The sequence below is a fragment of the Eptatretus burgeri genome, chromosome 7, assembly GCF_056783735.1.
Source record: "Eptatretus burgeri isolate ZD-2024b chromosome 7, Ebu_testis_v1, whole genome shotgun sequence".
Classification (NCBI taxonomy): Eukaryota; Metazoa; Chordata; class Myxini; order Myxiniformes; family Myxinidae; genus Eptatretus; species Eptatretus burgeri.
Genome location: NC_140967.1, coordinates 32,418,085 through 32,439,597, shown reverse-complemented (window position 1 = coordinate 32,439,597; position 21,513 = coordinate 32,418,085). Strand labels below are relative to the sequence as shown.

The 21,513-nt window shown below is 40.3% G+C and overlaps 1 protein-coding gene across 1 annotated transcript; it reads left to right on the top strand.

Annotated features, from left to right (window-relative positions):
* Nucleotides 1-80: 80 nt before the first annotated feature.
* LOC147022971 (transmembrane 4 L6 family member 4-like) lies at nucleotides 81-19,788 on the top strand. Its single transcript, XM_085887959.1, has 6 exons — nucleotides 81-324; nucleotides 14,131-14,310; nucleotides 16,000-16,065; nucleotides 17,015-17,166; nucleotides 18,152-18,332; nucleotides 19,480-19,788. Exons 2-6 carry the CDS (start codon nucleotides 14,140-14,142, stop codon nucleotides 19,495-19,497), a joined length of 588 nt encoding a protein of 195 aa, XP_085744085.1. The 5' UTR covers nucleotides 81-324; nucleotides 14,131-14,139; the 3' UTR covers nucleotides 19,498-19,788.
* Nucleotides 19,789-21,513: the final 1,725 nt, after the last annotated feature.

Genomic DNA, 21,513 nt, shown 5'->3' with positions numbered 1-21,513 from the left:
CCTTTGGTTAGTGAAACGCGATCGATAACGCGGTAAACCGGTTGATGTTTAACTTGAAGACAAACACGTGCGCCGTTCATTCTCCATCCGCAGGTAACCAGGGGGTCGTATAAAAGGGATCGGCTCGACATTCCGCTCCACAGGTGGAGGAGGTAACGAACGGGCTGCGGCTTCAGCACCGACAGGAGAGTTGGTGGACAACAAGGACGAGGACGAGGACGAGGACAAGGACAAGGACAAGAACAAGGACACGGTCAACATCGAGACCGCACCGACGGCCAAGCACCACCGTTGGTTACCTTCGTGACGTCATCGTGAGATCTGGTACCGTTTTCGCTCTTCCACGTCACACGGATTTACCGACATTGTTAACGAAGTGTTTTTATTCTTTAATTCCGGGACATTGATTTGTCACAAACATTTATCACTTCCCAACACCGCGAGTCGTGACGTCTTGCGACCCTCCTCCAGGATGGTCCACCTCGATGGCGGCACGAGGCGGCTGTCCTGAAAAAATGTTTTAACCTTAATTACGAGCGCACGGCTACACGGTGGACCCACGACTACACGGGTATGTGGTGGTTGAACCCCGGGTTCCCTGTATGGTAAACCACGACTACACGGTGGACCCACTACTACACGGGTATGTGGTGGTTGAACCCCGGGTTCCCTGTATGGTAAACCACGACTACACGGTGGACCCACTACTACACGGGTATGTGGTGGTTGAACCCCGGGTTCCCTGTATGGTAAACCACGACTACACGGTGGACCCACTACTACACGGGTATGTGGTGGTTGAACCCCGGGTTCCCTGTATGGTAAACCACGACTACACGGTGGACCCACTACTACACGGGTATGTGGTGGTTGAACCCCGGGTTCCCTGCATGGTAAACCACGAGTACACGGTGGACCCACTACTACACGAGTATGTGGTGGTTGAACCCCGGGTTCCCTGCATGGTAAACCACGAGTACACGGTGGACCCACTACGACACGAGTATGTGGTGGTTGAACCCCGGGTTCCCTGCATGGTAAACCACGAGTACACGGTGGACCCACTACGACACGAGTATGTGGTGGTTGAACCCCGGGTTCCCTGCATGGTTCACCACGAGTACACGGTGGACCCACTACTACACGGATATGTGGTGGTTGAACCCCGGGTTCCCTGCATGGTAAACCACGAGTTCAGATTGTGACACCAACATATCAGCAATACACACAGTTCGTTGTTTTAACCTGCCAGGTGTTCATGAGTTTTCTTGTTCCACCAAAATGTAACTTTTGTAATCGTTTTTATTCACTTTTACAACTTCATGTCATTTGTTTCACATTTTATTTATTTATTTTCTTCACTTCGTCTTTATATGAAAGGTCAAACGCTACATGAAGATACTAATCTAGTTTGGTTCATTCTAACTAAAAACTATGATTTACAATGATAACTTGTACAGCATTTTATACACTGCACAGATGTTTACATGCTCGCAGGGCACTCGGTAGAGCGCATACCCCCACCACGTAATGCCTGATCCACGACAACATATCGGGCCCAATACATTTTTGAAATATCTTGCCCTATCTCTCAATGGTGAAGAATCACTTTTAAAAAAATAATAATAATAATTCTCGTATCTAGATCCAGATTCGGATTTTCACCAAGATCGAATCGATTTGTCGAGGTCACACACCCAATCTGTCCACTTTCCACCAAGTTTCATCCAAATCCGTCCACAACTTTTTTTGAGATATCATAGACTTTGGGTGAAAACATCACCACCTTCACCTTCGATGGTGGACGTAACTAGAATGACGCTCAGGAGAGCGCGTACCTCCGAAGGGCTGAACACGAGGTTTTGTATCCCACCGATGGGCTGAATCTGGACCTGAACCAAAATTGAATCTGCTCGTCATGTAACTGACATGTCCACAAAGTTTTGTCATAACTCTTCTATAACGTTTTGAAATATCGTTTTTTTGGCTCCATCTCTGATTGGTGAATAATCACATAATAGATTGTAGGATCTGGATCCGGATCTTCATCAATGTTGAATCTATTTGTCCTGAGCACGCACCCAGCCTGTCCACCAAACTTGATCAAAATCTGTCCACCACTTTTTAATTTTTTTAAAGATATCCAGCACAGACAGACAGACAGACAGACAGACAAAGACTGATGAAAACATAACCTCTGTCCACCTACGGTGGTGGAGGTAATGATCGGCTCGATCTGCATCCAGACGTTAACCAAAATCTATTCGGCTTGTTTTTAGCTCGCCTGTTCGGAGAACGGAGAGCTATAGCGATACCCCCGGTGTCAGCGTGAGCGTGAAAATGTTAAAGTTTTTGGTGCAAGTTTTTTTTTTCCTTTCTAATGTTTTTATGTACCACACTATTTTTTTACTGATTACAATATACAAATACATATATTGATTTAAAATTATTTGGATCAGACTTCACTGCAAAGCTTTATAAAAAATATTATTAGACTAATCTTTTAAAAACCATAAATGTATAAACAGGCGAGCATTGGGTGGCTTTGACACCAACTCTCTGGTTTGTCACCCACCCAACTAATCCACTCAGTTTTTTTTTGTTTGTTTTTTGCGAACACAACTTTTTGAGATATTGTGCTATATTATATGCTTTCTTTGGGCCCCGTCTCTCAATGGTGAATAATCACTGAAAAGAAAAATAAATTCTCGTATCTTCACCGCAATTGAATCGATTGATCCTTGTCACACACCCAACATGTCCACCAAATTTTGTCTGAATCTGTCCACAAAGTTTTGAGATTTCCTGCTCAGACAGACTTGCGAAAAATGTAACCTCCGTCCTCCTTCGGTGTCGGAGGTAAAAATCTAATCACAAGTCCATGGGTCTGGCAATGGAAAATAAAAACAACCTTCGATACAAAATTGTTCTTTTCCTTCATTGTTATTTTTGAAGCAATTTAATGGTTTTAAGTGAACAATCAATCATTTATTCAATTTGTTTGTGGGGGACCTATCTATCCAGTGTGGGTCTGTTTTACAAGTCTATCTCTTTTATTATTTTATGAGCAGTTGAATGGCTCTTCTGATGCACCTGTTTCCACACCTGTTTCCACACCTGTTAACTTTCTCCCCTTTCTATTTCTCTTGCTTTGTCAAAATTACTCTTTCTGAATTGTTCTTTTTCTAATCCTGGTGAATGAATTTGTCTTTATTCAATCATTCATGCTATGACTGTATTTGTGAATAATGTTATTTTTATTATTATTATTATTATTATTTTTTTTTGAAGTGTGGGTGTAAAATAGCCTTTAGACTTCTGTGTAGTATTAGAGGGTGTAAACTCATCGGTGGAGATAACGTCACGCAACATACCAAAGTCCATATAAGATCTGTTAACGTTATCAGTTCAAAGTTCGTAGATTCAGGCCCCAAGCAGCACTTTGACAATGACTGAAGGTAAAAATAACACAAGTTTCAATACTCCTTGTCTCAACAATGTACGTAATTAATATGCCATTGTAAAACTAAATTATATCAAAGTTAGTTTGGCATTCTGCATGTATATGGTGGAATTGTCATGGGCAATGTTCTGCTATCACGCCAAAGGTGAGCCGGGTGAAACGGTCGAGGTGGCTGCTCAAAGATTCCTCGCGCCTCCATGGGAACCAAACCAAATAGTTTCATGTTCTCGTATTTGCGTTGAACATTATTTTTTCGACGTAGACATTTACGTACGTCTCAGGTTTTCTGTTAATATATGAGCAACCATGGAATATGTTGATTAAATACAATCACAAACGACAACAATATTGTAATGTGTAAAATTGTATCTCGCTGAGAAACTTTCAAATTTGATACATCGAGCTAACCCTAACCCTAAAATATACTGTGGTTATGAAACTGCAGCACTGACTCTCTGCATAGAACATGGTGGATGAATGAATTGTTAAGGTACAAAGCCTTGTGTTTTGGAGATAACTTTATGCTACCTTTCCAGAAAACCTGAAGGAGTACTATTACTAATAATGCTATGACTTAAATGGTCCCAATTGAAAGTTTTCTGTGACTTCACTACATCCAGGCTGTTTGCTGGTCGACTGCCATTTTGTAGAGGACCGATTAAAAAAAAATCATTATTGGTGTATTGTTGAATGTGAGGTGATGACATCTACAACTGTCAAAATATTCAGCGCTTGATGAATCGAGTCTTGCCTCCGGCCCTCTCCGCCGACGTACCGGATGTGGAATGCCATCATGATGACACTGACAACATGGAACTTTTGAAAAGATGTATTCTGCCCCCAGAAGTCTTGGTGCGCATGCACAGAAATCCCTAAAAATGGTCTTTTAAGTGGCGACTGTGTGAGCATAATGAAATGGAAGAGAAGGTAGAATAACCGAGTCATTGGAAACGCACGAGTAAAATGCCTTTTTTTGTATTTGTGCATCATTTTGAAAGTTCCATATTATTCCCACCTTCTTGTGGGATCGGCTTGAATTTATTTTAGATATTTATTTTTTGCGCACTTTTTTTCACGAACCGGCTGGCCAGACCCGACGTCAGACTGAAAGTGGCAGGACTTTGGAATTTAGCCACCTTTACTCGTGTCCCCTACCCATTGCAATAACTGGACTACTCGTCATGAAGGATACCGTGGTATCTTTTAACATCCACCGACATACTGGCAGAAGGCAGACCCAGTTTAACGTCCATTTGAGGGACGGCATGCACATTGATGAATCGCTCTGCTTGCAAAGCACCAGACTGAGTTTTTAGAGCTGGGTTGAGATTGAAACCCAGACTAGATTGCTCAATGGTAACTTCGCTAACCCTTCCACATACGTATTGTCGGGACATGAACTATGTGCTCATTGGGAATGTGAAATAGTTTCCATGTAAGTAGCATGACTAAGTGACATTTACAAACAATGTAGGTACTGAAAAGGATCGATGCCCTGCCCCATCGGTGTTTGCTTTGGGTGGAGGCTGGTTTATGTGAACTTAATATTTGCACTTCACATCCTTCAAAGGATGGTTAATAATTGTCCATTGGGAGTTGGTGTATGTACTTGATCTCGCAGCGTGAAAAAAAAATAAAAAATAAAAAAAATTCAGGAATATGATTTAGTTTTAAACTCGATCTTGTCTTTTCCATCTTTAGAAAATACTGACGGAAAATACTTTAGAAAATACTAGTGGGGTGTACTTAAACGGTGTCAGCATACCAAACAATGCTTCCCCATTGTCTCAGGTCGCTCACCTGCATATTTATTTTCATTTATGGATGTTGTCTGTCGATTGCATTATTTTCTTAATTATTATTATTTTCATTATTTATATATATATATATATATATATTTTTTTTTCCGGTGTATAGGCTTTGATGTCCATCAGCACACATTTTCAGCCTTGTCACCCGGAAGGCAGTGATCTTTAATATCAGTGAGTCAGTGGTTAGAAAGCGCTTTATATATTAAATTTCCTTATGATGCCACACAAAGGAAAGATTGTCAGCTTAATGTGATGCAAAAGGATAATAAGATTAGGCTGCAAACCACTAAAGTGATTACAAATTGGAGACTTCAAACTTTATTAGTTAGTTTCTAAATTTTGAATGCAATAATTTAATATATGCACCAGGACTCCCTGGTCTCACCAATCAATGGGAGAGAATATGGAGCATTTCAGAAATGGTCCCTCTTTAGATTCTTGGGTTCCAAACACTTCAAGCTGTTAGATTATTAGATCAAAACACATCGATTATTTTGTCCTATTAAGTTCTGTTATTCATCCGCTACTATTCATGTTATTTGTTCACGCTACTTAAAAATAATCGGGGTCAAAGGGGATTTACTGGGGTGGAGGGTGGGGTTGCCCCCCAAAATGGGTATATGCTATAGCATTGGTTCATAGGTACTACATTTTGCTGATTCTGTCCCATGTTTACTTCTTTCTCAGTATCATTATTCTACCAGGTGAGCACCCAGGGGTATTTTTCTGGCTGTCATCAATGATGTGTTTCAGTCATCAGAAGATTGATGTATGTGGATGACTTAACATTGATAGTCACATCAAATATATTCTCCATGCACCCTCCAGTCAGTTCTCATGCAATTTGAACAGTTGTGTACAGATTCCAAGATGCAACTTAACCATGTTAAATGTCAGATCGTGTGGGTTTCTTTCTCTCGCCGTCGGCTCCCTCCATCCCAGATCCAACTAAATATTGTTACGGTTGTGGGGGTAGATGGAGGAATTTCGTAGGAAAGTTGGGATTGTGTAGAGTTGCTTGGTCCGTGGATGTGTAGGAGACGTCCCAATGTAAATTAAGTAGAGAAACTGAGCTTAAGTGTTACTGTCACCACATGGGAGGTGGTGGTGTGTTCATTAGATCAGGATAACGGCCAAGTTCCCCCAGTATGTAATTACCCCCTGTGACCTTCCCCTACGTTTTTGTATTTACAAACCAGCCCTGCAGGAAGTGCATTTTTATACCAACAGCTACCACTACAACAAGCAGGCAGAAGCCCTACCTTCCCAGGTTTTGTGCCGGCAAGCCACGCCCAGAGGTGGATGATTGATGGGCATGATGTCAGAAGGAAGACATTTTTTTTTTTTGGTTAGAGTTCAGTGTAAGACAACAGAGCTCGGAGATGGCGTGTAAGATGAGGGCATTACGGCTGGCTTTCCTTCGACACTTGAAGACTGCATGGTTCTCGTATTCTTGCTGTGGTGGAGCAAGACACTGGCCATTGACTCTTGGCTGGTCGTGAGAGACCGACTTCGAAGCCACGTGTATATCACCGAAGAGAGCAGCTGCGTCGGTAAGCGCGATCGACGAAGCTGCACGGCGCTTGGTGAGCCCTGGCGTTGAATACCGCCTCACAAATTACCTCGCGTACATTTCCCGCCCAGAGCGTGGCTCCGCCATTTTGGGTGTCTTTTTCCACACCAGACAAAGCGCCTCGATCCCAAAGTTCAGTAAAGACCATCTCTGGACAAAGCGAAGTGCCAGAATAAAAGGAGGATTTGCTTTTCCTTTGTTTTCCCCTTGTCGGAATCAAAGTCCACGTGTGGAGTCGCCTCGACTTTAGACCTTGATTCACTTCATGTATTATAATTGCTTTTTAAATTATTACCCTTGTAAATATTTCTTCTAGTTTCATTAAATCCCCATTTATTTTAAGTTGCTGTGTCCGTGTATTTGTCGTGGAGTTTGAGTATAAACCCCTTGTGCTGTGCTTCCGTCGTGCTGCCCTGCCCCACCCACGCGCGCTATAATATCAGTATCATGTGTCCATCTCTTAAGGAAAGCCGGTCAGTGTTAACCGCCGGTCCACAATTGCGTCGGGGGATTAGCTTAATCGCAAGACCCGTGACAATATGTTCAATTAAAGGAAAGTCGGCAGGTTAAGTTACTGGGTGTTGTAATTGGCAATGAGCTAATCACATAACCTTTATTTCCTCGAAGGTTTCAAGAAAGTTGTACATGCTTCAATCGTAGAAGAGGTTTGGTGTATACATCTCGCATCAAACCTGTTGGAGTGCTGTACAGTTTGGCATTACTCCCTGACATGGCAGATAGTTTGACTGAAGCATTGTAAAAATGCACACTGGGAATTGTCTTGGCTCCAAGCTATGAATCTTATCATGCCCTGACTTCTAGCTGAACTCTTTACAGAGGTGCAATAAACAGCTTTGTAAAAACTTTGTATCTTCTCTACATAGTAGATGTCCAGACTGTTTTTCAAACGATCATGATGCAGATAACTGTGTCATCGTGATAGATTCTGTGAAATGGAATGGAGAACTGAACGTTTCAGAAAAAGTGCAATGCCTTGTATTATCAGACCGTTGAATGATGACGTGAATGCTCTTTTGGTTTGATTTGTGTGTTGGTCTGCTATTATCTTCAGTTTTTATTTTATTTTAAATCTTCTAAATTATTTACGGTTCAACCCTGAGGCCGCAATGTTTTGATCAAACCAAGAACCAACCAACATGTATGCAACAATGATTGAATCTTCACAAAACATTCAGATGGTGATCTGAGATTGGATGAAATACTGGAATTGGACTGTTCAACATGCAACGTTAATTACCTAATCGGTGGCTTCAGTTGGATTGGCCACTCCTCTTGTATGCTGTGTGGGAGTGTCATGTGATTATTGTTGGTGGTGAATGTCAGGCAACAAGTGCTGTTGAGTGTCACGTGACTGTTGCTGCTCACCTTTTATTGTCGGGTCACTTGAGTGCCACCTAAAAGTTATGATTCATTCAGTAAGATGTAATGATAAGAAACTAGATCAAATATTGCAACCAAGCCTGGTGTTGGCTTCACAGTTAAGGTGGCCAGCTTAAGATCTTGGGGTCTTGACTTCAACCCTACAGTTGAATTAACACCAGGTGGGTTGACTCGGCCTGCCATCCTTCCAAGGTCGGCGAAATGAGTACCAGGGGGCATTGCATCATCGGCACAGCTGTACCCCAGAAAATCATGCAGCCACAGGTTGTATACGAATGAATAAAATATTGGAATTGGACATACACTGGTATTTCTGTTCCATTTATCACTCCTAAGATTGTATTGAACATGTGTTGCCCTGAAATGTCATCGATTCTTGCCAAGTTGTACAACCTGTACTTGTCTGCTTCAGTGTTTCCTTCATCCTGGAAAGTGGCTTCTGATATCCTGGTTTTCATGGGTGCTGGTGAGCATCCTGAGCCAAGTAATTGTCGCCCCATGAGCTTGTTTCCTGTAATACGTAAGGTATTTGAATGCTTCGTCAATGAACAACGTCTCAGCCCTCTGGGGGGGGCAATGAACTTCTCACTGCCAGGATGACTTTTGCCATTCTTGCTCTACTGGTGATCTGCTATCCTTAATTACAGATCATTTCAACAGGGCAATGTAGCTCAAGGGTGAAACCTGATTACTTGCTTTGGACATTTCAAAAGCCTTTGATAAAGCATGGCACAAGGGTCTGCTCCACAAGCTTGTCGTATGGTGTATCTGGAGTGGTGCATTCAATAATTTTGGATTTCCTTACAAATTGCAAGATGATGGTGGGACTTGAGGGTCAATCTTCTCCTACTTATTCCAGCAATTATGGTGTTCCACAGGCTCTGTCCTTGGTCCCACTCTGTTCCTTGTTTATATCGATGATCTTCCTGATGTTCTGTCTCAGTTGCCATGTATGCTGACGACTCCTAACTTTACTGTACATCTGCTGATTTATTCAACACAACTCGAAATGAGGTTGGAATTTCGTTGGAAAGACAAAAAAAACAAAACTAACAGTTATATATTACTGAGTATTCTAAGCAAAGTGAAATCATGCAAAAAAATATTTTTTTTTCAAAATAAAATTTTCACAAACATTTTTTGCATAGCCTGGGGCCTAAAATTTGCATTTATTTATTTTGCATAGCCTAAATTGGTCACTCCTGATTTGTTGAAGTGGAATTTCCCAAGATCCTGATTGTGGAAAAACCCCCCAAAAAACTTATACAGGATTTTGAATTACCCTTTATTCGAAGCATGTTTGAAAGCTCATATATAAAACCGTTTTTATAACAAAATTATATGGAAACAAAAACCCTGCTGGATCAATCTGACCCATGAATGCATTCACGGGGGTATTGCATTTTTAAAATTAATTTTCTCATGATCCTGAAAGACAAAGCAAAAACAAAACGCACATATGAAAATGCATTACACTTTGTTCTAAACATGTATGAAAGGTCATGTGTAAAAATTGTTTTGTTGGAGCAAAATATAGGTTAATGAATACTCGGGTCTATCTGACCCACGAATGCATTAACGTGAATTTTTTTTATTATTGACATTTTATGAACAATCCCGAAAAAAAAAAACAAAAAAAAAAAAAAAAAAAACACAGGAGTGTGTAAAACCCTTTATTTGGTGTATGTGTGAAAAATCATACCAAAAATTTTTTTTATTAAAAAAGTTGTAAGAAAACAAAAATCATGGCGGGATAATACGACACACAAAATGCATCCAGAGAGGGGAGGAGGGAAAAATAAATAATAAAAAACATTAAATACGAAAAGATTACACCTCAATGCATAATATAATAAAGATAATTTTGTTTTTTCATTAATAGAAAAATAACAGTCTGACAAATCCAGGGTCAATCTAACCCACGAATGCGTTAAGGCGAATTTTTAATTTTATTTATTTTTTAAAGGTGCATCGTAGGGTGGTTTGAAAGAGCTTTTTATATTTATATATATATATATATATATATATATATATATATATATATATATATATATATATATATATATATATATATATATATATATATATATATCTCCTTCTTCTTCTTCTTTCGGCTGCTCCCGTTAGGGGTCGCCACAGCGGATCATCCATTTTGATCCGCATAGTGATTTGGCACATGTTTTACGCCGGATGCCCTTCCTGACGCAACCCTGGTCGCCTCGTACGACACAGGGATATGGTACACCTATTTTAACCGGGGTATACACCGGCCCAGTATACTGGTACTCATTTCGCCGACCTCGGAAGGATGACAGGCTGAGTCAACCCCCTGGTGTATTAATTCAGTGGCCCAACGGGGCTTGAACTCAGGACCTCTTGGATCCCAAGCCGCTGCCCTAACCACTGCGCCAACACCAGGCTCTTTATATATATATATATATATATATATATATATATATATATATATATATATATATATATATATATATATATATATATATATATATATATATATATATATATATATATATATATATATATATATATATATATATATATATATATATATATATATATATATATATTTATATATATATATATATATATATATATATATATATATATTCTATAAGACAACTATGTCCCCTCATGTAGTACTGTTGCCACATTTGGGCTGGAGCACCAGCCTGCCACTTATTGACTTGACTGGCATGAGAAACTCAGTTAACCTGGTTGGTGTAGAGATGGGTTTAACTCTTCATCCTCTTTCACTGTAGGTTAGTTGCCACTCTTGGTTTGTTCTACAGATATTTTCATGGCAAATGTTCTGCTGGACTTTCTAACTTGTTTCCTCCCGTATGAATGTTTAGATGCAAGGCTCAGCTTGCTATCTCTGCACACCCATGCACTATCGCTGATCCACAGTGCAAAATGAAAGGCTATACAGATAGATTTATACCTCGTGATGCAACATGCTTCCCATTATCCTACAATCTTCCTAGCTTGAAGAGGAATGTCAATTTCTACTTCGTACATCTTTGAGGTCGCACTGCATTTTCGATGGCTTCTGCTACTTACTGTCTTGGATGTTTTTGCTATTTTTCTTTTTCTTTCATTACCTCCACCACTGAAGGTGAAGGAGGTTTTCACCCCTTTCTGTCTTTCTTTGTGTGCAGGATATCTCAAAAAGTTGTGGACGGATTCGGATGAAACTTGGTTGACGTGTTGGGTGTGTGTGAACAAAATTGATTCAATTTTGGTGAAGATCTGGATGTGATAATTTGTTTTTAAATGATTCTTCACCATTGAGAGATAGTGCTAAACCAATATACAGCAATATATCTCAAAAGGTTGTGGACATGTTGGGGGTGTGGCAAGGACAAATTTATTTGATTTTGGCGAAGATCTGAATTTGGATCTGGATATGAGAATTATTACTTACTCGTGTTTTTTTTTAAAAGTGATTCTTCACCACTGAGATGGGGCCAAAAACGATATATCGCATGATGTTTCAAAAATGTATTGGGCCCGTTATGTTCTTGTGGATCAGGCATTGTGTTGCGGAGGTATGCACTCTACTGAGTGCCCTTCTACTTTTGTTTCGCTTTATCCTTGGCTAACTTTTTAGCCACTTACCTCGAGTGGCTGTCTTGTTTGGGGCAATTTCCAATTTTACAAAACAAAACTGTTTATACGATATTGTGCTGATTAGTAATTGGTGTAACGTGGCATATAGTGAGTCCATTTCCAGTATTTCATCAAATCTCTTTTCATTATATTTTTCTGGATGAATCATAACTTTCATCAATTCATTCAGTCGTAATGCAGTATAATGAGGTCGTATTATTTTGTGTTGTGGGCTCATGAATGAGCTTGTACATAATCGTCGCCAAAAATATTGGCTTACTTGCACTTTTTTCAAATAATGCACCATTTCTTCCAGAAAATTGTTATTATAAAATCTTTTGGTATCCACATATGTATTTCTTTGGTTTGCAGTGGAGCAAAACGAAATTGAAAAAAAAAAAATTACTAAATCGTAGCTTATTCCACACAGAAATCCGAAAATGGCCCAAACAATATTATTGGCACCTTTTAGAAGTTGTTAGAAATAATTGGATTTGAAGCAGGTGAGTCTCCTTTACTTTGGAAATGAACTCACCTGTGGTGAGTTTCAGGTTCCTGTAATATAAAAAAAAAATCACTCGTTCAACTAGATTGAATAGAGAAAAGGAGTCATTCTGCTGTTTTGTGTCACTATGTGTACCACAATGAGCATGGAGAAAAGAAAACCCAGAGAATTGTTTGAGGAGGTCGGACACAAGATTGTAGCCAAGCATGGACAATCTCAAGGCTACAAGTCCATCTCTAGAGATTTGATGGTTTTGTGTCCACCGTACGCAATGTTATCAGGAAGTTTAAGGCAAATGGCACTGTGGCCAACCTCCCTGGACGTGGCCACAAGAGAAAACTTTATCGGCAATAGCAGCAAAGGATTGTTTGAATGGTGGAGAAAGCACCTCAATCAACTGTTAAACAGATTCAAGCTGGCCTTTAAACACAAGGGACAAGTATCAACTCTTTCCATCCATCGCCAACTCGATGAAAGGGAGTTCTATGGGAGGAGACCGAGGAGGACCCCACTGCTGAGACAGACACAGAGCCAAGAAAGCCTGACTGGAGATTGCCAAAACACACCTGAAGAAGCCAAAATACTTCTGGGAGAATGTCCTCTGGACAGATGAGACCAAATTAGAGCTTTTTGGTAAAGCACAAGATCTCTGTTTACAGAAAACAAAATGAACCTTCAAATAAAAACACCTTCCCTACAGTCAAACATGGAGGAGGTTCAGTGATGTTTTTAATTTTGCTGCGCTGCCTCTGGCACTGGGTGCCTTAAATGTGTTTATGGTATCATGAAATCGGGAGATTACCAAGGCATTTTGGAGTGCAATGTTCAACCCAGTGTCAGAAAGCTGGGTCTCAATTGAAGGTCATGGGTGTTGGAACAAGACGATGACCCCAAACATACTTCAAAAGCACCCAGGAATGGTTCAAGACAAAATGCTGCACTGCTCTGAAGTGGCCAGCGATGAATCCAGATCTAAATCCCATTGAACACCTTGGGGAGATCTGAAAACAGCAGTTGGGAGAAGGCATCCTTCAAATCTGGGAGAAGTTTGGCCAAACTGCCAGCAGAGAGGTGGAGGAAGCTTTCATGGCTATAGGAAGTGCTTGACTGCAGTTATTTTGTACAAAGGCTGTGTTACCAAATATTAAGTCCAGGGTGTAATTTTGTCAATGCCATTTATTTTTATTTTCTGATTTAAAAGTATTTATTAAGTTCTGAATCAAAACACAAAGGCTCTTTAATATTAACAGTGAAATAAAGAATTGTGGAGACCAAATAGTTTTGTCAATTTTAATTTTCTCTTTTTGAGAAAATGGTGTTATTTAAAAAAAATGCAAGGGTGCCAATATTTTGGCCATGACTTGATGCAAGACCTTGGATAAACCCACACCGTACTTGATATGGGATTTGAAACTGATCCCAGCATGAGATAATTTCTCAGATGGGAATGCCAAATGCCATCCAGGACAACTATAATAGCTCTAGTACCAAATGTCAGCAGATTGGCTTTTTTATCAATAGGAAGATTATCTGCTGGTGAAATGTGTTGGTGATTAGATTTCTTTAACTCGTTGTCAAGTTATTGTCTTTATAGGGTATCTCATGAGAGTTAATTTGTTAAAATTTCCAATCATTGTGCCTGGCTGCATAGGTTTGTCCTCTGTGATTGTCCTGTAAAAGGATTCTTGTTTGAGCTCAAGTTATCATGGTTGTCTACTTCACTCCCACCCCTTTCCATCCCCACCCTCAGGTTGTAACCATGTGCACGGGAAAGTGTGCAAAGTGTATCGGGGTGTCTCTCATCCCCCTCGCAATTCTATCCATAATTGCCAACATCCTACTGTTCTTTCCCAATGGAGAAGTGTGGTCTGCAGACCAACTCTCAGATAAAGTTTGGTATTTTGAGGGTATCATTGGAGCTGGCTTGCTGGTAAGTGACTTAAACCTTAATGGTTTCCATTTCTGACACTGATTTCCAATACACGATTTATTAGTTTAGAAGGAGTTTTCATTTTTCTAACTGTGAAAGCTGGTCAAAAGTACTGTTTGTAAAAAGGAATTTTCTTTCATCTGGACTTTATTCGCCACCATTGGACTTGGTCCAAAACGGGGACTTGTGGATTTGGTCTCGTTTTTTTTCCTGTGTGTGCATCCGCAACCATATCTCGAACACGTATGGACTGGTTTTATTCATATGTGGCACAAGAACACATGATGGTATACATATGCATGTCCTCTTTAAAAAAAAAATTGTATGTATATATATTTTTCACCATCAGATCCAAGATTGCTGACTGACAGCCATTTTCATTGTAAAAACACCCAATGTTTTTTTTTTTTAATTTTTTTTTTTTTTTTGTATACCTTGTCGAGGCTCTTGTGAGAGCTAACACACAACCCACATCAAGGGGGCATGAGACTAGAGGGGCGGGAGTGGGAAGGACATGACGGTGGGGAACAGACACATTAGGAGATCTGTGGAAGGTAGAGGGATGGGGTGGGGAACGTGGGGAATACAAGATGGACAATACAGGGACTTTCAGGAAGGAAAGCAGGGAATTTGAAGGAGGTGGATTATCGGGGGTAGAAAAGATCGAGGATTTGGATGGGGGATGACAGGTGGTGGTGAACAGTTATTTTGAAGGCTTGGGGGGAAGAATGGGATTGAGTGAGGGAGTTTATTCCAAAGGTGGGAAAAAGAGGAATGAGAGAGTGAAGATGGGCAGTGATTCGTGATTTTGGTAGTTTTTACCAGAAGTGAGTTGTTGGCGGACTTTGAGCGCCCTGCGTAAATGTGGTGGGGACAAATAGCAGGGGGGGGGGGCGAGGCTGGAGAGGAGACGGTAGAAGAAAGGAAGACCACCGACCCACCTGCGGTGAGAGAGTGAGAGGCCCAAAGACTCAGCCTCATGTTGAACACGTCCTCAATCATTTCTCGGACATGCATTTACCGGTGTTCGAACTTGGCACCCAGATAATGAATGATTGCTTAACTATGCACGTCATTGTTTTTTTTTTTTTCTTTTTTTCGAGATAAGATCTAAAATGGCCGACTGGTATACTGGCGGCCATTTTAGTTGTACATAAATTTGGGCCGGCCCTTTAACTCCATACTGCAAAATTACGAGAACAATGGGGGCTATAACATTTTATGTCTTTTATTTTATTTTTATTTTAAATAAACTTGTTTTGTGGAAAACAAGTGTCAAATGACTGATCAATTGTATTGTTTCACAATGATGTACTGGAGTAGAGCAAAATCAGGGATATGTGGACCATATCTCTTTGTACTGTAAAGTTCCCTATAAAATCTTTGTAAATACCTCTTTGAGAGCTGCTAACACCAGATAGACCCTGTTTTTTTGTAAAATACCAGGAGAGAATTTTACAACAATAGGTATGGACGAACCAGATACTCACCTTTATTTCATTGATTAAATTGTTGACTACCCACATTATATCAGTGCATCTTTTGCTGGGGGTCTGATTATCTTTGTATATTGCAAAGATGTACACTGTAATTTGTTGTGGAACATACACTAAAAGAAGGGGAGAGGGGTGTTGTAAAGTGATTTGGTTGAATTTTTCAATCCCTTCTGATGTCCTGTCAATCCTGCAGATGTTTATCCCATCATGCTTCTTCCAAAGTACTGGTGACGATGGGTGTTGTGGAAACCGCTGTGGGGTAAGGAAGGATTGATGAGACAAAGGATACCATAATGTGGGGGCAGAAGAGTTACAGTGAATGTCTGTTTCGAAGGTGCATGAGGGGAATCCACGTAGAAAGCTCAAGCAATGCAGCAGCACGTATCATTTTTCAAGTCTTTGGTGTTACTCACCTTGGGTTGGAATCTAACCGCCGTCCTGGATCCGGAGCGGAAGCTCTAACCACAATACCACCGTATTTGGTCTATAATCCATTGCATGTGATTTCCAAGTTCACAACTAAAAACGAAATTTTTGTTTTGTGAAAATCATCAGTTGCATATAGGTTGTTACAGCATTGTAAATTATGAACCATCACAAATTGGGTCAACTGAAACTTGGGTGTGTAAAATATACCTGTAATGGGCATACACAACCATCCTTGACCATGTTGGAGAACGTCGGCCGAGGTCGTCAATTCTTTATTTATTTATTTATTTATTTCTCCTTCCGTCATTTTTTTTCACTTCTTTAAAAAAAAAAAAAAATTTCTCCACGAATGCTTGAGTGATTGACACAACTTTCAACATAGGAGTGCCTGTCTACCCATGGCCAATTTATTATTATTTTTAAACAAAGTTACATGATGGTTGGATGGAAAATGTGGCCGCTGTTTCAAAAAATCAGTTTACTGCAGGCATGGGTTGCATGGTGTTTCATGTATCGGGAATAAACGGCTGAGACCGAGCGAATAAAAGATCAAATGTGCGAAAATGTTCAATGAACGCTTAATTGTTGAAACTCTTCCTTGATCTTGTATGCTATTTTTATTGTTGGAATATAGCTGCATGCAAGGAAAAAGTAAGACAGAAAAAAAAAAAACATGATGTCTTTGTTGATGCTTGTCCTTTTTGCAATTAGAAACTGTAAATCATGTGAAGGACTTTTCTTTTCAAGAGTTGTCCAAAAATTTAACGCTCTGTTTTCAGATGTTTTGCTCCATCCTGTTTTCTGCGATTGGCTTTCTTGGTGCTCTCTACTGCTTTGCTGTCTCCATAACTGGCATGGTCGAGGGCCCAAAATGCAACAACTCCATTGACCACAACTGGTCCTACCCATTCTCAGGTTCAAAGTTTAACATGTAAGGGAGCAAGCCTTTAATTGGATCTCTTCAACTGCTCGATCAATCGTTAGTTTATTCTTTCTCATGTTTATCATCAATTTGCTCTGTTGCCTTTGGATGACTGTAGTATTTCCCCTGAAGCTTACCTTTCAGGTGGAGTAGGCCTTTGCTTCAATAGAATATAAGGTTGACCACCTTGCCTTATTTACATGTTTCCTATGTCTGTAACATATATATATATATATATATATATATATATATATATATATATATATATATATTCATGGAATATTGTGCATCACAATTTGTTCAGTAAATTACTTTATTTTCTTTTCATTTTTTTTTTGTTGACTTTCTTAGCCTGGTGTTAGCTAAATGGTTAAGGTGGCTGGCTTAAGATCTTCGGATCCTGAGTTCAAGCCCCTGCTGTGCCATCACACCAGGTAGGTTTATTCAGCCTGTCTTCCTTGTAAAGTTGGCAAAATGAGTATGTGCTTACTGGGAAGATTGAGCCATTTCACTATCCTGCTTTGGAGTGGTGACCTGTCCAGGATTGTGCTTCCGAGTCGATGAAAAACTGCCTGGCTTCTTTGCTTCTTGAAGATGTGAAAGTAGTGCTTCTTCATCATTTTTTAACCCTTGTTGATTGCTGGCTTTTACTGACACTGAGGCATTTGTTTCATTCATTGCTTTACCATGCAAGATATTTTAAAAATGCTTTTATTTTGCTAAACCCAAAAAAATTTCTTAAATCGCTAAAGGGACGATCTATTCAATATTGGATCACATTGGAAGGTGCGGGCTAAGCGGTTGGGGATAGGGGTGCAATAATGAGAAGGAATAAGGATGATAGAGTGTAGGGTAGTGGAGAGAAAGGAATGAAGGATGGGATGGGAGGGGAGAGGAGAGGTAAAATATTCTGCCAAATTTGTGTACACAATAAATAGATGATCTTGAATAACAAATGAACAAAACTGATTTGGCTCATATTTTTGTATTGCAGAAGTGAGAGCTACCTGTTTCATCAGGAGACGTGGTCCACATGTTCAGATCCTCCCAACGTTGTGATGTGGAACGTCGTCCTCTTCTCGATGCTTATCATCTTCGGTGGTATTGAGATGATCCTTTGTGTAATCCAGATCATCAACGGAATCTTCGGCACAATCTGTGGCAACTGCATATCTGTACGTACATTTTACCAATCATACACATCATCCTCAGACTGAACTTTCAGGTTTTAAGATGACTTGACCTTATGCATTTTGATTTTTCAGTTGAGCTTTTGTACTTATTATTTTTTTTTTTTGTTCAGGTAATGACAACTCTACTTAAATTTTTCAAATTCATTTGTGTGAATGTGTGATTACGTTATTACCTCCACCATCAACGGTGGATGGAGGTTGTGTTTTCACGTCTGTGTCTGTCTGAACACTATCTCAAAGTTGTGGATTGATTCAGATGAACCTTGGTGGACAGGTTGGGTGTGTGACAATGATGAAGCGATTCGATTTTGGTGAAGATCCAGACACGATAATGATTTATTTTTTTTAAAAGTGATTCTTCATAATTGAGAGGGGGCAAAAGACTATAAGCATAATGTTTCAAAAACTGTGTGGACGAATTGGAAAGGTGACTTGTGACTCACTTGTGCAAAATACGTACGAGACATCTGGGAGCTTCGGCTCAATAATAAATGTTCCACTTGCGGCATTCCATTGAATTGGTGAAATTCACCACCATGGATTTTCCTTGGTCCAGCAGGAAACGGTCACCTTCGTGTTCCACACAGGATTATTGATCGATGTTTGTTCAGTCTCTCGGCCTCTGATGGGTGTTAAAATGGGTGTCCCATCTGTCCCATCATTAGTCGGTGGACCTTAAAGATCCCGCAGTGTCCTCGTGAAAAGTAGGCGAGCTATCGCTGGTAGTCTGGCCAAATTCCTGCTCTAACCTACAGGGGGTGTTGCATTCGTGGCACAGCGGTGCCTCCAGCAAATGATGCTACCCACAGCCATGTGCTGCTTTCAAGCTACAAAAAAGAGCACTCTATATGTTGTCTCGTGCCCTTCCTTGCAGGCATTCACGAAAAATGCACATTGACACCTCGTGCTTTCTCCTACACTTGCCCCTGCTCTCCTATTTTCATTTTCCTATCCCTTTCCTTTCTGCCACTCATGTGTGATGTCTTTGTCCTTGTGTCCCTTTGATCCTCCATCAGTGGATGAACTTTCTGCCCTCTTTTGTTTAGCTCTACCATGAGCTAAGATTTCTGGTTTTTATTTTTTGGTAAATCTCCAGTTTTGTGATTTTTTTTCTTTTTTTTTTTTGCAGGATGATGGAGTGGTGTAATTTAAAGCGGCACAAAGGTGATGTCGTGACCCATTCATGGGGAGCATCACCACGTTTGGTTCAGCTTCTCACCAACTCACCAACCTTATCCTGGCCGTCTCATCTTATTCTTATTTCTGTTCCTAATTGATTAAAACTCCCTCTTCCCCTCTTTTTGCAGTTCATGTTTTCTTTTTGACTTGTCTATTTGATGTCTGATGAACTCACTCACTTTGATTGTAAAAACAGCAGTGGGAAATATTTTTGTTTAAAATGCTTTGTACTCATTAAAGCCGAGGAAGGAATGTCTAATAGCATTTTTTGATTTCTCAAAATGGTGAATACAGCAACACTGTAAAATATAATATAAAAGAAGACTTTCAAATTGAGGGTGAGCAGATAGTTGAGATGTATGCACACTCCCCTTTGACTTGTCGATCCAGCTATGAACTGTCATCCTGGTGTTTCACATGCAGGGTGAGGCATCCATCAGATGGCTGCCACATCAGATGACCCATCTGTCGGCGCTGGTCATTTGGACGTTAGAGATCTCATGATGTCTTTCGTGAAGAGGCGGCGAGTTATCGTCAGCACTTTGAACAAATCACAAAATTGTCACTTTCAGTTGACTCCTGCGACAGTGATGATCAGTCCAAGATTGGTTTTTGTCTGAACTTCTTGACTCATGGTGAATGCCCTGCCTAAAGCTGTCATAGCGCTATTATTAATTGATCATTATATATACTATTGACCCCTCCCACACTCCTCTTGCCAAATAAGCTGCATAAAGCAACCCAAGAAGACCTACACAAGGTAAGCGCTATGCTGTTTCGAACCCTTCCCAGAGTTCAACAACTACAAAGACGTTCACATATAATACACACATGTATCGCAATGATCCTGTGTACATGTTTAACTCCGGATGTGGAACCCAGTGGTTCTCTGGCATCATCGATAACATTGGTGAAATGATGTTTCTTGTGATGGTAGATGCAAACATAAACGACAAACTGAGGTTATGTCATGGGGAGCCAAACATTGAACCGGCTCAAGTGCCTTTGTCACCCACTCTTGTTTGAACCTGAGTTGTTTTCTCATGAAAGCTTTTCAGCCATCAATGCACCTGAACCCCTTCCCAATCCTGTACCCTTATTGAGAAACCCACAGCAGTCGTAAGCAAGGGCAGCTCTCCATTATCCCTTTGAAGATCAGCTCGTGTCTGTAAACCTCCTGAGCATCTTGATTTGTCAAAACAAACAAAGGGGGGGGGGAGATGAGATGTGATAATGCATACATACATGGGTGCACCAGGGTGTGGTTAAGAAGTCATGTGACCACCGCCCATGTTCCGATGTGTTGTGTTGTGCCCGTATCCAGATTAAACCTGTTGTTCCCACTTTAGAGTCTTCATCCCTGTTTATTGAGTACATTACATTCCCCCCTTCCTTACAAACCCCTTCCTCACCCCTCTTAGCTCCCCCACCCTTCCTCCCACGAATGTCAGGGTCTGAAAGTACATAATCGAAATCGGTTTTCTGATTTGAGGGTTGGAGCTGGTGGACTAAACAACTGTCTTCGACCAAAGTGAAATGTAGAAATCTAAAGAAATTACAGATTCTTTTGACGAAGATTATTGTAAGGCTGTGCTCCCTCCCTCCTCCATATTTACAAATTGCCAAAGCATTCAACTTAACTTTTTCTACTTGTTCGGATAATTATATTGAGGGAACAAAAGATTAAGGAATGTGTCTAAAGTGTAACTTCATTGAGTGAAACGAAAATCCCTGATAATCCAATCCAATCCCTGATCTTCATTGTGAACACCATGAATCTCCTGCCAAGCCACTCGTTCCTTTTCACCGTTTCGCTGGAGTGCTTGCTTGCTTGCTTAAGCCGCTTCGGGAGCGCTCTACAAACCGCTTGGTAATGGCTCCTTAGTCCTCTGAGCTTCCAAGGTTAATCGCGCCAAAACTTTGGCATAATTTTTTTTTTTTTAAACCACAATATAACTTACTCGGGGTTTTGAACGTCATTTTC

Bases quoted from the DNA above. Each gene is read 5' to 3' on its own strand.
- LOC147022971 (XM_085887959.1), top strand. From the start codon at position 14,140: ATGTGCACGGGAAAGTGTGCAAAGTGTATCGGGGTGTCTCTCATCCCC. The intron at 16,066-17,014 runs GTAAGGAAGGAT...CTCTGTTTTCAG, and splicing joins GTTGTGGAAACCGCTGTGGG to ATGTTTTGCTCCATCCTGTT. The intron at 17,167-18,151 runs GTAAGGGAGCAA...TTTGTATTGCAG, and splicing joins TCAGGTTCAAAGTTTAACAT to AAGTGAGAGCTACCTGTTTC.